Genomic DNA, 17,841 nt, shown 5'->3' on the forward strand with positions numbered 1-17,841 from the left:
CTGGGCCTGGCTCGGGACCCCCCGAGGTCTGTGCACTGGGCCTGGCTAGGGACCCCCCCCAGGTCTGTGCACTGGGCTCTTGCTGCTGCTGATGCCAACCAAACTCAGGACAAGGTGAGTTAAAAAAAGTTGGGGGGAGGGGGTGAAAAAAAGAGAAGTGGTCGGAGCAGACGATCTACGGCACAAGAGCTCTACTCCCTGCCATTTTGGAGCGGGACATTTAGCCCTTTTCTATGATATTAGGGAGGGATATCTGGATGTTCTGATGCATGTCAATATTAAGAAGGTGGAAGTGTTGGGTGTATTGAAAAATATTAAGGTAAGTCAGTCCCCAGGGCCTGATGGGACTTTTCCGAGAATACTGAAGGAGGCAAGGAAGGACATTAATAGGGCCTTGACAGAGATCTTTGTATCCTCTTTAGCCACAGGCAAGGTCCCAGAACATTGGGGAGTAGCCAATGATGTTTCTTTGTTTAAGAAGGGCAACAGGAATAATCCAGGAAATTATAGGCTGGTGAACCCTTATATTAGTGGTAGGGAAATTATTGGAGAAAATTCTTAGAGACAGGATTTACTCGCATTTGGAGAAGAATGGATTTATTAGGGACAAATTTGATTAAATTTTTGAGGAAGTGCCAAAGATAATTGTTGAGGAGAGGGCAGTGGATGTTGTCTACATGGACTTTACCAATGTATTTGGCAAGGTCCCTCGTGGTAGTCTAGTCCAAAAGATTAAGTCACATGAAATCCATGGTGAGTTGTCAAATTGGATATATAATGGATTTGGCATCAAAGACAGAAGATAGTTGCGGAGGGGTGTTTTTCTGACTGGAGGTCTATGACCAGTGTTCCGCAAATATCAGTTATGAGACCCCTGCTGTTTGTAATAAATGATTTAGATGAAACTGTAGCTGGTCTGATTAGTAAGTTTACAAATGACACAAAAATTGGTGGAGTTGTGGAAAGTGAGGAAGGTTATCAAAGGATACAGCAGGATGTAGATTGGTTGGAAAGTTGGGTGGAGAAATGGCAAATGGAGTTTGATCTGGAAAAGTGTGAGGTGATACATTTAGGAAGGTCAGTTGCAAGGGGAAAGTAAACATTAAGTGGCAGGTCCCTAGAAGAGGATTATAAGCCAAGTCCATACCTCCCTGAAAGTGGCCACACAAGTTGTTAAAGTGGTAAAGAAGGTATATGGCATGTTTACCTTCATTGGTTGGAGCATTGAGTAAAAAGTTGGCAAGTCATTTTGCAGCTGTTTAAGACTTCAGTTAAGGCCATATTTGGAGCATTGTGTGCAGTTCTGATCACCACATTATAGAAGGGATGTGGAGGCTTTGTAGAGGGTGCAAAGAGGTTTACCAGGTTCAAAATCCCTTTGGTCACCGTACCCGAAACATTAACTCTGATTTTTTCTTCACAGATGCTGCCGGACCTGCTGAGATTTTCCAGCAACTTCTGTTTTTGTTCCTGATTTACAGCATCCGTAGTTCTTTCGGTTTTTATTTAGGTTTACCAGGTTGCCTGGATTGGAGTGTATTAGCCACAACGAGAGATTAGACAAACTTGGATTGTTTTCACTGGACTGTCAGAGGCTAAGGGGCGACCTGATAGAAGTTTATAAAATTATGTGAGGTATGTATAGGGTGGATAGTCCGAGTCTTTTTCTCAGTTGGGAATGTCAAATACTGGGAGGTATAAGTTTAGGTAAGAGAGGAAAAGTTTAAAGAGAAATGCAAAGAAATGTTTTTTACATAGAGGGTGGAAGCTGCCTGGCATGCGCTGCCAGGGAAGGTGGTTGAAGCAGATAGGATAGCAATGTTTAAGAGGCATTTAGACAGACACGTGAACTGGTAGGGAATAGAGAGATATGGACCGTGTGTAGGCAGATGGGATTAGTTTAGACTGGCATCATGGTTGGCACAGGCATGGTGGGCGAAGGGCCTAATCCTGTGTTATGATCTATGTTTAATTCCTTTAGGAGTCTGCCTCTATTGTCTTTATACATGCCAATGAATCTCTATATTCCCAATATGCTTTTGTGATTCAAGGAGTTTCCTTGATGCTTTCAGACCATCCTTTCATCGCTACTTCTTGTAACACTTGGAGAGTTGGATCTTGGGCATTTTGCGTGATTTAAGCAAGACATTCATTTCAATGTCTGTACTGAGTTGATGATTTCCAGAGCATGTCGAGTTGTAGTTCTATATTGGATCTGACACAGCACGCTCTACTTTCTACATAGCGAGTGCTGCTCAGCAATATACGTATTTTCCCCTTGCTTGCATGTCATGCCCAGATGATATCACTGAAACCAGTGTTACATTCTTTCCAGATACTTTGGAAGACATAGTAGTAGCCTGAGGAAAATGCTTTGATGTGGCTTGTAGTTGGAGTTCCCTGTCACTTTTTCTTTTCCAAGTAGGTATTTTTGAAAGTGTCTGTAAAGACAGTGGCCAGGCATTCTTTCTCAATCTGAGTATCACTTTGTTTCATTTGTGTTAGTCCCCTGGACGCAAATACAACCCAATGTTCTTGCTGCATGACAGTTGCTCCAAGTGTTGTCACAATGTGGGGTAACCTCATCATTTATGTTAAAGTATTTCAGCTCTGGCATTGCTATCACTATCTTTTAGATTATTTGGATGCTGCTTTTTTCTGTGCCCCAATATCACTGCATGTCATTGGCAGTTAGCTGGCTGAATGGTTCATCTACAAAGACAAATTGGACAAGAATTTTACAAAAGAGTTGATTATTCCAATAAATCGTTGCATTGCTTTTATATCTGGTGGTTGTCGTATACTGCTATAACACTCACCTTTTTGGAATTTGAGTGATGACCTTTTGCCTTCAGTACCTGGTCTACATATTTGACTTTGGGCATTTCCTTTCTGGCAAGTATATCCTTCCTTACATGAGCAGACCAAAACTGCACACAATACTCCAAGGGAGGTCTCACCAATGCTCTATACAACTGCAGCAAGACAACTTTACTCCTATATTTAAACCCCTTTGAAATGAAGGCCAGGATATGATTTGGCTTCATAATTGCTACTTTCAACTACATTGTAAATTTCATTGACATGGACACCCAAGTGCCTTTAGACACTTCCCAACCATCTCACTATTTAAGAAAATTCTGCCTTTCTGTTTTTTTTGCGTCGAAGTGAATAAGTTCATAATTATTCACATTTTATACTATCTCCCATGTTCTAGCCTATTTTATCAGCCTGCCCAGGTCTGTTTGAAGCCTCCTTGCACCCTTCTTACCACTTATGTTCCCAGCCAGCTTGGTAAATTTAGAGATATGACAATTTCTCCCCACATTGTAATCATTGATTGAGATTGTGGCCACAGCACTGACCACTGTGGAACCCACTCATATCAGCCTGCCATCCTGAGAATGACCCATTTGCTCCTATTGTCTGCCCTCTGTCCACTAATCAATTCTCAGTCCAGACCAGTATATTCCCCAATCCCACGTGCTGTAATTTTATTTGCTAACCACCTTTACAGTACAGTACCCTTCTGAAAATCCAAATACACCACATCCACTGGTTCTCATTTGTCCATGCAGCAAGTAACTTCCTCAAAAAATTCAAGTTTGTCAAACCCGACTTCCCTTTCTGAAATCCATCCGCCCAATTTTACCATTTTATTTGAAATGTTCAGTTACTACATTCATTATAATACATTTGAACATTCTTCTTACCACAGGTCAGACTAACAAATTTGTAATTCTCCATTCTCCCTTTTCCTCTCTCCATAAAGAGTGGTTTTACACTTACTGCCTTTAAGTCAGGATGGTGAGTGGCTTGGAGGGAAACTTGCAGGGGGTGGTGTTCCTATGTATCTGCTGCCTTTGTCGTTCTAAATGGAAGTGGTTTTGAGTTTGGAAGGTGCAGTCTCAGCATCTTTGGTGAATTTCTGCAGTGTATCTTGTAGATAGTACACACTGCTGCTACTGAGCGTCGGTGGTAGAGGGAGTGGATGCTTGTGGATGTGGTGCCAATCAACGGATTGCTTTGTCCTAGATGGTGTGGAGCTTCTTGAGTATTGTTGGGGCTGCACTCATCCAGGCAAGTGGGGAGTATTCCATCACATTCCTGACTTGTGCCTTGTAGATACAAAAACAGAAATTGCTGGGAAAACTTGGCAGGTCTGGCAGCATCCATGGAGAGAAATGGTTCAGGTCTAGTGACCATTCTTCAGAACTGATTGTAGCTAGGAAAGCATTGGTACATATAAGACCATAAGATGTAAGAGCAGAAGTAGGCTATTCAGACCATCAAATCTGCTCCAATGGCTGATCTGATCATCCTAAACTTAACTTTCCTGTTTTTTCCCTATAAACTCTGATTCCCTCACTGATTTACAATCTGTATGTGGGGAGGAGTAAACAATATGTAGAGATGAAGCCCAGAGAAAGGGAACAACAATTGGACAGAAAAAGGAATTTTTACAGGATGTGAGTGTCGCTGGACAGGCCACCATTCATTGTCCATCCCTAATTGCCCAGAGGACAGTTGACAATCAACCACATTGCTTTGGGTCTAGGGTCACATGTAGATCAGACCAGGGAGGGACAGCAGTTTCCTTTCTGAAAGGATGTTAGAGAACCAGATGGGATTTTCCGCCAATTGACAATGGTTTCATGGTCATCGTTAGATTCTTAATTCCAGAATTTATTGAATTCACATTCTACCATCTGCCTTAGTGAGATTCAAATCCGTTCCCCAGAACATTACCTGGTCTCTGGATTAATAGGCTAGTGATACACTAGGCCATTGCCATGGAGGAATGGATAAAAGTCATCCTGGGAGAATCAATAGCTGCTAATGGGATGGTGTGGTAGCAGTCCATGTGATCATAAGGCCTGGTGTGTAGGTGTTGGGATATGGACATGGGAGAAGATGCTTAGTCACTAAAGTTATTGAACATAATCCCAAACTAAACTAGTCCCATTTACCTTTCATATTGATGTATCCATCCAAATATCTTTTAAACGTTGTAACGGTACCCACATCCACCACTTTGTCAGAAAGTTCATTCCACATGTGAACTACCCTCTGTATAAAAAAAATTGCCTCACGTCTTTTTTAAATCTCCCTCCTCTCATCTTGAAAATGTGCTCCCTAATCTTGAAATTCCTCATTTTGGAGAAAAGACAACTACCATCAACTCTATCTATACGTCTCAGCATGTTGCCATGTTTTACCCCCACAGGTTTATGGTGGAATCTGGAGAAATAAGGAGGTTATTATCAAGTGTGGGATAGAAGAAGCCTTCAGAGTGGATCTCAATCCTGAGACATTACCTCGGAAGGACCTTATATTGTTTGACAAACCAACCAGAGGGACCTCAATGGACGAATTCAAGGAGATGTTGTTGACATTCTTGAAGGTTGGTTCAATAGTATTTCATTATAAATCCCCAACCCCTTTCTTTGCAACCTTTGCCCAGTGAATGTCTAATCCCTCTGAGTGAATGACTCCCAATGAACCCCCTGCCCCTGCCCCTCCCCTGAACTGCAACCACCATACCCTTCCACCCACCCCCCAACAATTCTGTTTCCCCTGAACATCACTGAACTCTTTGGCAACACTTGCGGAAACCCCACATCGTCCCAACTGCTTCCAGGATGCACACAAGGTGAATCCTCTATACTCCCTGAAGAACCTGCAACCCCATTCCCCCAACTCCCCACCCCAAATCTGATCCCAGTGAGGATTATGACTTTAATTTTTATTGCAGACTGTGAAATCAGGGACTGATTGCTACGGTCAATCTCCCCACATTCATATTGGCAAAGTTTAAATTCATGCACAAATTTTAATTCAATGTTCATTACTCCTCATTAAGATTCTTGAATCTTTGGTTAGTGCCCTTCTGTGTGGAGCTCAGAATTGGACATTGTTTTGGGATAGACTGCTGTTAGGGAAAAAGTAATAAAAAGAAACAAAATGAGAAGAAAAGAAGTGTGTATCTTCAGCCACTTTGAATATTAGTTAGAATATTTAGAATATTAGTATGTACCCCTGGGGTAGGCATCAAGCTTCCACTTTTTCTACACTGACTTTGTCTTCTGCCTCAAGATGGGAATGAAAGATTATGAGCAGGAGTAGGCCATTCGGCCCTTCAGGCCTGCTCTGTCATTCAGTATGTTCCTGGCTGATCCTCTATCTCAACACCATATTGAGTTTTTTGAGGAAGTGGCAAAGATCATTGATGAGGGCAGGGTGCTAGATGATGTCTGCATGGACTTTAGCAAGACCTTTGACAAGGTCCCTCATGGCAGGTTGATATAAAAGATGAAGGCACATGGGATCCACAGTGAGCTGGTAAGATGGATACAGAACTGGCTTAGTCATAGAAGACAGACAGTAGTGGGGGAAAGGTGTTTTTCTGACTGGAAATCTTTGACCAGTGGTGTTCCACAGGGATGAGTGATGGGATCCCTGTTGTTTGTAACATATATAAATGATTTGGAGGAGAATGTAGGTGTCCTGATTAGTAAGTTTGTAGATGACACAAAGATTGGGAGAGCTGAGATAGTGAGGAGGACTGACAGAGGATACAGCAAGACACAGGGAGGCTGAAAACTTGGGCAGAGAAATGGACAGATGAAGTCTAATCTGGACAAATATGAGGTAATGTATTTTGGAAGGTCTGCTACAGGAGGGAAGTATATAGTAAATGGCGGAACCCTGAGTAACATCAACATATAGAGGGATATAAGTGTATAAGTCCACAGTTCCCTGGAAGTGGCAACACAAATGGATAAGGTGGTCAGGAAGCTATATGGCATGCTTGCCTTCATGGTTTGGGACATTAAGTATAAAAATGGCAAGTCATGTGCAGCTGTATAGAACCTTAGTTAGACCAAATTTTGAATTTGGTGTATACACTACCAGAAGGATGTGGAGGCTTTGGAGATGGTACCGAAAAGTTTTACCAAGATGTTAAACAAAAAAACTGAAAGAACTATGGGTGCTGGATATCAGAAACAAAAACAGAAATTGCTGGGAAAAACTCAGCAGGTCTGGCAGCATCTGTGGAGAAAAAGTAGAGTTAACTGGTTCAGTTCTGAAGAAGGATCACTGGACCTGAAACATTAACTCTGCTTTCTCTCCAAAGATGCTGCCAGATGTGGTGAGTTTTTCCAGAAATTTCTGTTTTTTGTTTACCAGGATGTTGCCTGGTTTGGAGGGCATTAGCAATGAGACGAAATTGGACAAACTTGGGTTGTTTTCACTTGAATGCTGAAAGATGAGCAGCAACCTGATAGAAGTTTACAAAATTATGCGAGCTATGGATAGAATGGATAGTTAAAGTCTTTTTCCTAAGGTAGAAATGCCAATTACACAGGGACATAGGTTTAAGTTGAAACAGGTAAAGGAGATGTGAGAGTCAAGTATTTTACACAGAGTGGTAAGTGCCTGGAATGCACTGCCAGAGGAGGTGGAGGTGGATGCAATAGCAATGTTTAAGAGGCATCTTGAAGATACATGTATAGGCAGGGAATAGAGTGGTATGGACTGCGTAGAAGCAAAAGGTTACCTTTATAAAATAAAAACATGTCAGCACCGTCTTGGTGGGACACATGGCCTGTTCCTGTACTGTATTGCTCTTTGTTTGATTTGATTTTAACCTCGATACTATATTCCTCCACATTCTGGATAACCTGTCATCCCCTTGGACATCAACTGTTCTAACAAATGCCAGTTACAATAATTGATACCTAGGACAGACAACTACTTACAGCTCATTAACTATTAAATGCCATTGGCTTGCAGTTTCAAACTATTAAAATGTCTGTACTTCCCATCTATTCTTTATCAAAAAATCACACACTCACCAAATTTCTGTCATTACTTTGTTCAGGAGATTTCCCCAATTCTGTGCTTATCTTTCAGCTGTACTGACCTTGGGGCTTTATGCAGGATTCCAATATTGCTGACACTCATAACATTCTCATTTTTTCAGTCTAGTCTTGGAGATCAGCAATCACTTGGAAATCTTGTCAACAGAATAATCAGCATGGCAGATATCAACCAGGACAACAAGGTGTCCTTAGCTGAAGCAAAATCCATCTGGGCCTTACTTCAGCTCAACGAGTTTTTACTGATTGTTTCTCTGCATGAAAAGGAACATACAGCGCAGTTGCTGGGCTACTGTGGAGACCTGTATGTTACTGAGAAGATCCCATACCACTCACTTTACAGCCTCAAGCTGCCACGTTTCCTTGATGTAGTTTTGCCCTCACTAGTACAGAAGAGCCTGAACCAATGGTTTGCTCCAGCATGGCCACAGAGAGCAGAAATTACCATTGGTCTCTTGGAATTTGTGGAGGAAATTTTTCATGGCACATATGGCAGCTTTTACATTTGTGACACGGACCCAGGTAACATTGGCTACAATGACAAGTATGATTTTAAAATGGTGAACTTAAGGATGGTGGTGACAGAAATGACTCTTAAAGGATTCTATAAAGGACGCCATTGTGAGCATAACACGGACTGCACACATGGGAAAGATTGTACAGCAACCTGTGACAAACTAGTGAAGCAATGCAATACTGAACTGATACAACCAAATCTGGCCAAGATTTGTGGCTTACTACAGGAGTACTTGTTATATGGGGCACCCAACGATTTCAGAGATGAATTACAGAAACACCTCCAGATCTGCACGAGACTGAATGGGTTGGCAAGGCAGATGGAGGTTCATCATTCTTTGCTGTTAAACAACATCAAAACCCTGCTTTGGAAAAAGATTTCAAACTCTAAATATTCATAAAGGATCAGAGACCTTCTAAACATCATTGTGTTATATCTGGAGATTGTGTCTAATGTAACTTATGTATTGTATCTACTGTGTCAACAACCTGAAGTGAAATTCTGGGCAAGCAGTTGTAGGACTAGTGAATCAACTTATAATAACCTGTCGATGCCATGTCAAACTGTAAGCCTGAGTTGCAAACATAATTAAAGGTGAAATACAGGAATCATGTAACAAGAAACATTCTCTTCATTTAATTGTCATGTTTCACGGGACTTAGACAAAAACCCTCTTGTGTTTCACTGTTGTTGCCTACTCAACCATTGAGTGGAATCTCATCCACTAAGGGATACAACAGGTCCCTCACCCTCTCCCTCCACAACTCCCTTGGTCTTTGGCAATTCTCACCATTTCCCTCCAGCAACAACTTCTCCTCTGGCAATCCCCTTAGTCTCCAGCAACTCCCTCTTCCTCTGTCTCCAGCAACTTTCTTTGCCTCTGGCAGTTCTGACCATCTCCATCAACTCTTCCTCCTTCAGCAACCCCCTCAGCCTACAGCAACTTCATCACCCTCTCTTCCCAGCAATTTCCTCTCCTCCAGCAACTCCCTCACCTCTCAGTAAGTTGTGTTGCAGAGAGCAAGCATGGACACAAATGTCAAACTCTGTGTTTCTGTCCTCCTCATGCTCCAGTGTTTCCTTCACCCGCATTGTTATCACAAAATTCAAATTATAATTTCCTACACATTCCTGCTTAATTTTCTAATCTCTTGCACAAGTACAATGCCATTCATACAACCTTTGATCCCTATCACACTAACTGTCTCCGTAACTCTCTCCCTCATGCTAAATCTAGCCTCTCCTTCTCGCTGACTGCAACCCTCACCCAAACTGTCACATTCTATCAAATTTCTTGGCTTCCTCTTTTAACTGCCCCTTGATTCTAACATTGGTTGTCTCCATAATTTCCCTGTTCAATCTTTTCCAAACGATGAAGGGTCTGGGCCCGAAACGTCAGCCTTCCTGCTCCTATGATGCTGCTTGGCCTGCTGTGTTCATCCAGCTTTACACCTTGTTATCTCAGATTCTCCAGCATCTGCAGTTCCTACTATCTCTTATATTATTCTCTGTTCTGTTCAACGCTGGTCCCTGGTTTCATTTCAATATTTATGAGTTTGTCAAAGTGTTCATTATTTATCAGTTTATCTACATTCGTTAGAACCTTGAATTAGGGGGAAAAAAGTGGACAAGCGAAATGTAGGCACTGTGGAAACAGTTCGTGTTACATTCAAAACTTGCATCTATGTCACACGTTTTAATGTAGAAAACACCCATATCATTTCAGATACGTAATGAATAATAACCAATTCTAAAATGAACAAAAGGAAATGACAAAGTAGCTGGTATATCTAACAGACTGTACAGGGCTGGGATTCTCCACCTGCCATCTTTCTCCTCTTTTATTAGCATTGCTAATTATTCCCAATTCTTTTCATGAACACACTTGTGAAAGGTCAGGTTGCTTGCACTTTGTAGCTATCTGCCGCCCAGGATTTAGTCACCTATAGTTTGCAGATTCAATATTCAGACAAAGGCATTTTCACTCAGTAACAAACTAAAAAAATGTAACCTTTTATCCAGACTATAAAAACATTCATTTCAGATATTCTGATAGACAGGTGTGTCATAAGATGTAATATTTTAATTTTAGCTGAAATTAATGGCAGGGATTTTTGGAAAAAGAAGTGTCTAGAAAAGTCATCATTTGTCATGTCAGCTCCAGCTGCTATCTAAACTGGAACATGGGAAGTGAGGCTTCATGCTTTGCTGCTGAGAGTGTGGCTATGGAACTCACTTCCACAGGAGTAGCTAATCATACAACAGTACCAAAGGACAAACTTCAGACCATTAGGCCTGGCTCTACCAAAGAACAGTTTAGTTCTATTCCACTTTATCTCTATGCCTTTGAATTTTTTTTTCTCCTTTGATTATTTTTCTGTTGAAGGCTATTAATAAATCTGTATGCAGCACAATATTTTAGACAGAGCATTCCACAGATTAACCACGTATGTAGCTAGGAAAACAAAGTGAGAAAAATATATAGGGAAAAGTTATTGTGGTTTGAAGACAAATCAGTTGAGACCTATATGTGTTATGGACCAGACCAGATCCCCTCAAATATTTAAGAAGGTAGCCTAGACCCTAACTTTTTTTTATTTTAAAGGTAGATGTGAAGTGCGTGTTCGAGATGTGATGCAACTGGTCAAACTACTCGATGTTAAGCAAAACACAATTTATTTAAACACGACAGTTAAAATACCAACAAAAGAAAGAGGAATTTAGAATAAGTACTATTGGAAAACTTAACTGAATAATAGACACAGTACCTGTTGCTAATTAACTGTTTCCAATATTGTAACATCCTATAAACACACCCCTCGGTAAAACGTAAATTCAGACATAGATTCTTACATGCAGTCCTCCAATCAAGGAGGAAAAAAGTCCAAGAGAGATTTCTGAGAAAGTAACAGCTAGGAATCATTTTCTGAAACTCCAACTCTTCTGGGACCCAAACAGCTTCTGACTGCTACAGCTAAAAAAAACTAGAAAGCCTGATCTGCAAGAACTGACCGCTCCCCTTTCATTGTAACAACTGTTTTTAAAAAAAAAACTAAAGGCCTCCTAAATTATTGACTTGAGCTGTTAGCAGCAGCCACTTCTTTACCTCTGCCTTTACAACCTCTCTGCAACAAAAAACACCCAGGACAAAATAACCTTTTTAAAGGGACAGCATCCTCACATATGGGGCATAAACACAATCTGTTCAAGCTGAAAAAAATCACCTTGTTCTGTGCCATACATTCTTTGTCATATTGCCCCAGGTGCTGATTATGATGTATAGGCACAACTCCAAAGAGTCATTCTCTTCTTTTGTATTGTCTAAAACATTGTAGTATCAGCTTTTTGAATAGCTTTTCTTTGTCTACTTTATTTAAAATTGTCATAATCTTGTGGATCATATCTCCCTGACCTCCTTAGCTACAACGGAAACAACCCCCAGTGTCTACTAGCTAATCCTGGAACTTAGGTCCCTCGTCCTTGGAATATTCTGGTAACTCTTCACTGCACTCACTCTCGGACCCTCACATCCCTCCTTATTAGGTGTGAGGACTACAACCGAACACAATGTTCTAGTTGTGACTTAATTAGAACTTTATAAATGCTCAGCACAACTTCTCTGTTTTTTTTTTCATGCTTTCATTCATTCATGGGCCAGGGCATTACTGTCTGGGCCAGCAGTTATTGCCCACCTCTAGTTACCCTGGAGAAAGTGATGGTGAGCTGTCCTAGCATTTTCCAGATATAGATGTAAAGCTAACTGGCCTATCATTACCTTTCTTTGTCTCTTTTCCTTTTTGAATGAGGGTATTACATTGGTAGTTTACCAATCCTCTGGGATCTTTCCAGAATCTAAGAATTCTTGGAAGATTATTCTCAGTGCATCCACTTTCATTGCAGCCACTTCTTTTAATATCCTTGGATGCAACCCATCAAGTCTGCAAACTTACCAACTTTTAGTCACATTAGTTCCCCTAATACTTTTTCTCCAGTGATAGTTACTGCATTCGAGTCCTGTCCCCCTTTTTGATTATTTTGTAATTTTGGAATGCTGTTGGATTTTTGTAGTGAAGACTGATGCAAATTATTCAATTCAATTCCTATGCCATTTCCTGATTCCCTATTACTACTTCCCCAGCCCCATTCTCTAGGGGCCTTACGTTCACTTTGTCTCTCACTTCCTTTTCAGATATTTAAAGAAGCTCCTACAGTGCATTTTGATGTTATTTGCTATGTTGCCTTCAATGTGTGTTTTAATATTTTTTGGGTTTTTTTTAAAATTCCCTATCTTCTGGCTTGAAACCAACCTTTAGCACATTTTTTTTCCTCAAGTTGATGCCATCTTTAACTTCCTTGATTAACCATGGTTGGCTTATACCCTTACTGGAATCCTTCTTCCTCACTGGAATAAATCATTCTTGCGAGCTTCATATAATCTCCAAGTGCTTGGGGCACATAGGTTACATATCTTTCATCACACTGGCACTGAAATTCATATACCAAATTATTCATTTGTGTGATAGACAGAATGTTATTTTGACTTGACAGCCACATCCTATTAGTGGTGAACAGCATTCATGCTGCAATTGTGTAGTAGCAACATGAAACAGCTAGCTTCTCTTGTTGCTCAAACTGTTAGAAAACCATACCTTTCCAGGGTAAATTAATAGATTAGATCCAGGGTAGAGGTAGATTAGGCTCTTTTCAGAATCAGCACCAAGCTTGCACAGTGAATAAATGGCTCAAGCCCTATTTTCAAAGTTACTAAGAAAGCCAGTCCCGCATTGCTAAGAACTGTAAGGATCCTGACACTAATGAAGGTAGGTTTGTGGTAGACAGTTGGAGAGAATTCCCTGATTAATTTCACAACTGGGATGTTATGGAAGGAGAGTTTATTTGACTGCTCAAACATGAATTTGAACCCAGTAAGACATTGAGGAAATTCTTGTATGCAGGATGAGGGCATCGCTGGCTGGGTCAGGGTTTATTGCCCATCCCTAATTTCCCAATCACATTGCTGTGAGTCTGGAGTTACATGTAGGTCAGACCAGCTAAGGATGGCATTTTCCTTCCCTAAAGTACTTTAGTGAACCAGATGGGTTTTTCCTGACAATTAATTCATAGCCAGCTTTAGACTCTTAATTCCAGGTTGTTTTTTCCCTTGGGTTTAAATTCCACCATGGTGGAATTTGAATTCATTCTGTCATGGGGGAATGTGAACCCAGGGACCCAGAACACTATCTTGGTGCCGAGATTAACAGTCTGGTGATAATACCACTAGGCCATCGCCTCCCCTTTGCTTTGGTTCAAATATGGCAAATGTATCATCTACATATCAGAACTATGTAGGGTCAGGGAAGTTAGGTGTCATTTGCATTGAAGACACAATTCTCCTGGAATGCAACAAAAATGTCAGTGAGAATTGGCCCCAGCAAGGATCTCATGGCAACCCCATTCATTTGGGCATCAATGGTGGTGTTTAAATTGACCTTGTCAGTATGGGTTTCTGAGTTTATAAATTCAGTGAATCCTGACTCACACAATGAAACAACAAAGAAATTCTCCAGGGGAGTTGTCTTCTGCTGTCTACCTCAAATCCACCCTCTCCAGTCAGTGCATATGCTGGGTTCCTACAACTCCATCAATCATAAGATTAGCCTTATCAGCAACTGCATAAATAGGCCTGAACCATTTGTTCACTGTGCAAGCTCGATGCTGAGATAGGGTGTATCGAATTTTTCCTGCAAGTTAATGGCTACCCTGATTAGATCATTTCTCACTGAAGTCACACAAAATCATGAAAGGCCCTAAGGTGGTCACTTTTGGCGCAGTAAAGTGCTAGCCTACCTCATATTACTCTGTAACGAGTAAGAGATCTCAAGTGTTTGAGTAATAGGTGAACCTGCAGTTTCACACTTCTACAATACAACACAAGTGTCATTCACTGCTAACCCGATGCAAGCCAAAGAAAAATGTTCTGCTTATCTTACAAATGACTAAAGTGGCATATGAATTTCAGTGCTGGTGTAATGCTAGGTAATTAGACCATATTCCCCAAAGTTTGGTGGATCATTTCAAATAGCATATCCCTTTGGCTGTTCACAATAAACTAGACAGTGACCAACCCCAACTAATAGGCATTCTCAAAATTGACAATGCCAATATTAGATAGGATTTGATGATTGGATAATATGTGCTGGATAACCCTGAGTGAGATAATTAATTTGGGATTGTAAGTCAGATTCACAGTGTGACGGATCCGGGTATATTGAAAGCTGCATATACTAAAACTCGGAGCCCCATTCTTTATAGACATAAAGAACATGTACACACACTGTGCCTATTTCAATTTAAACAACTATTCACTGGTTCATTTCTCAGGTTAATACCTGGGCCAATTAGAGTGAAACTGCTTGGTTTAAAATTTAAACAAAGATGAGCAGTTAACTGTCAATCATTATTAACTGGTACACTCTCCATGGCAATGCCTTGAACAATGAGACTTAACGTGCTAATCAATCAGCACTCTCCTGCCTGACCTTGGCCATATCCCTCCAAGCATTTCTTATTCATGTACTTATGTAAATGTCTTTTAAATGTAACTATATCCACATCCAGCACTCTCCTACCATGCATGATAAATGTGCTTTTCCCCTTAAGTTGATATTCTTGTGAATTGTCCTGATGAACACAAGGCAAAAAGCTTTGAAAATATGATTCAAGAATGACAAGCTCTGTATAAGTTTAAAGATGCAAATAGATAAAGAGAGCTCTCATGGTGTCCTTGCCTCTGAGCTTTTCAGCCCCACTCCAGGACTTAATGGCCATGGATGGTGTAGTTGTGACGTGGCCAAACTAAAAAAAAACTGCTTCCAATCCATCTGTCGTGGTAAGAGCAGGGGAGTTGCTCGTTAGCCATGCAATGGTTGACAGCCCAGATAAATGGGGAAGTTTAGAGGCAGGAAGGGCTTCTGGCTGTAAAATCAACTGCCAAATCAGTAAAGTAAAGCCAAACATTTCCCTCAAAACACAAGGCAGTGAATGGAAGGTAGGAAATATTTGTATTTAAAAAACAATCCTCGGTTGAAGCAGGCAAACAGAACTGAGTAGTTAAAGCCAAGTAATTAGACCCACAATAAACAGTTGTAGGGTGGAAAAAAAACCTGCAATAAGCTGGCAGCTAAAACAAATATCACTCTTTCCTGGAAAAGAAGAAAACTTACATAGGACAACCTATACTAATCTCTCTCAGTAAAGTATCTGCTGGGAACCTGAGAAAGTTCCATAACTCTGAATCTTTAATTTCCTCTCAAACTCTGGAAATTGAGCTCTTACTTCCATTCTAAGACTAGTATCTAACTTACTTTCCATTTGAACTGATGTCCTGCATCTGACTGCTCTCAATACCTGGCCCAGTGTCTGAAGCTTCTCCTTCTCTAGCCCAGCCTCCCCATCACTTACCTTTTCACTGTGATGTGTTGAAATAATCTTTCATTTTCCATTTTATCTTGGATGGTTCTGTTCTCATTGACCACACGTCATTGCAAGTGTCAGTGAAAGACAATCCCAGAGGCTGAAATCAAATGGCCTTTCACTGATAGTGAAACTGGGATGACAGTGAACAGTAGAGAAAAAGCAAGGTCAAACTGACAGTGAATGGCAATGAAAAATGGGTTCACTGTCATAGGGATCAATTGTGAAACGGTATATCCCAATAACTGTAGTGAACAATATTAAGGCAGTGAGCTCACAGCAATGGCGAATATTAGTGAAACCAGATATTCTCAACAATAGTGCACAAAATATGGAAGAAATAGGTAGTGCTATAATACAGTAAGTCAATAGGTGACATCAGAGTGAGGGAGAAATTAATGAAATGTAAGTGTGCATGTACATGAATGTGCAGAATGGTAAAATAAAATTGATCACATTTAAGCATGTGGAAATATTTTGTCACTATAAGAGAGGGAGCTGACTCAGGAAGGGAAAGACTGGGTAGCAAATATTTATGGACACTAGGTATGCAGGAATGATAGGAAAGAAAAGGAAAAGAGGAATGGTATTGATTAAGGATGACATTGCAGTGCTGAAGCAAGAATATGTCCCAGAGAGTCAAGGGCCCCTTAAAGATCAGCAAGGCCCCATATGTGTCGAACTGCAGGAGACAGGGGAGATATTAAAAGAGTATTTTGCATTATTGTTTACTGTGGAGAAGGATGTGGAAGGTATAGAACATGGGGAAATAAACAGCAACTATTGAAAAATGTCATATCACAGAGGAGAAGGTGCTGAATGTCTTAAAATGCATAAAGGTGGATAAATCCTGGGACCTGATCAGGCGTACCCGAGAACACTGCAGGAAGCTAGGGAAGTGATTGCTGGGCACCCTGCTACAATATCTGTATCATCAATAGCCACAGGTGAGGTGCCGGAAGACTGGAGGTTGGTTAATGTGGTGCCACTATTTAAGAAAGGTGGTAAGAGAAAGCCAGGGAGCCTGACATCAGTGGTGGGTAAGTTGTTGGGGGGAATCCTGAGGAACAGAATTTACATGTATTTGGAAAGGCAAGGACCGATTAGGCTGATCAAATGGCTTTGTGTTTGGGAAATCATGTCTCACTAACTTTATCGAGTTCTTTGAAGAAGTAACAAAGAGGATTGATAAGGACAGAATGATGAACATGATCCAAATGGACTTCTGTAAGGCGTTCAACAAAGTTCCTCATGGTAGACTGGTTAGCAAGGTTAGATTACATTGAATACAGGAAGAACTAGCCATTTGGATACAGAACTGGCTCAAAGGTAGAAGGCAGAGGTGGTGGGGAAGGGTTGTTTTCCAGGCTGGAGGCCTGTGACTAGCAGTGTGTCACTGGGATCGGTGCTGGGTCCACTGCTTTTTGTCACTTATATAAATGATTTGGATGTGAACACAGGAGGTATGGTTAGTATGTTTGCAGATAACACTAGAAGGTTAGAATAGAACAGAACCTTGATCAGATAGGCCAATGGGCTGAGGAGTGGCAGATGGAGTTTAATTTAGATAAACGTGAGGTGCAGTATTTTGGAAAGGCAAATCAGGACCGGACTTATACACTTAATGGTAAGGTCCTGGGCAGTGTTGCTGAACAAAGACACGTTAGAGTGCAGGTTCATAGTTCCTTGAAATTTTAGTTGATGGTAGATAGGATAGTGAAGAAGATGTTTGGTACACTTGCCTTTATTGGTCAGTGCATTGAGTAAAAGTGTTGAGAGGCCATGTTGCGGCTGTATAGGACATTGGTTTGGTCACTTTTGGAATACTGCGTGCAATTCTGGTCTCCCTGCTACAGGAAGGATGTTGTGAAACTTGAGAGGGTTCAGAAAAGATTAACAAGGATGCTGCCAGAGTTAACAAGGTGCAGGGCTGGATGAACACAGCAGGCCAAGCAGCATCATAGGAGC

General features: G+C 41.0%; 1 protein-coding gene across 3 annotated transcripts in view; it reads left to right on the forward strand.

The window, feature by feature from the left end:
- dipk1b (divergent protein kinase domain 1B) overlaps positions 1-8,991 on the forward strand; it is a 26,188-nt gene extending 17,197 nt beyond the window's left edge. For all 3 annotated transcript variants that reach the window (XM_048613682.1, XM_048613684.1, XM_020524540.2), the window contains exons 4-5: positions 5,228-5,404; positions 7,988-8,991. In XM_048613682.1, the coding sequence (XP_048469639.1) occupies positions 5,228-5,404; positions 7,988-8,800 (990 nt within the window). In that variant the 3' untranslated portion in view covers positions 8,801-8,991. The remainder of the gene's footprint in view (positions 1-5,227; positions 5,405-7,987) is intronic.
- Positions 8,992-17,841: the final 8,850 nt, after the last annotated feature.

Source organism: Rhincodon typus, chromosome 28 (genome assembly GCF_021869965.1).
Source record: "Rhincodon typus isolate 14 chromosome 28, sRhiTyp1.1, whole genome shotgun sequence".
Lineage (NCBI taxonomy): Eukaryota > Metazoa > Chordata > Chondrichthyes > Orectolobiformes > Rhincodontidae > Rhincodon > Rhincodon typus.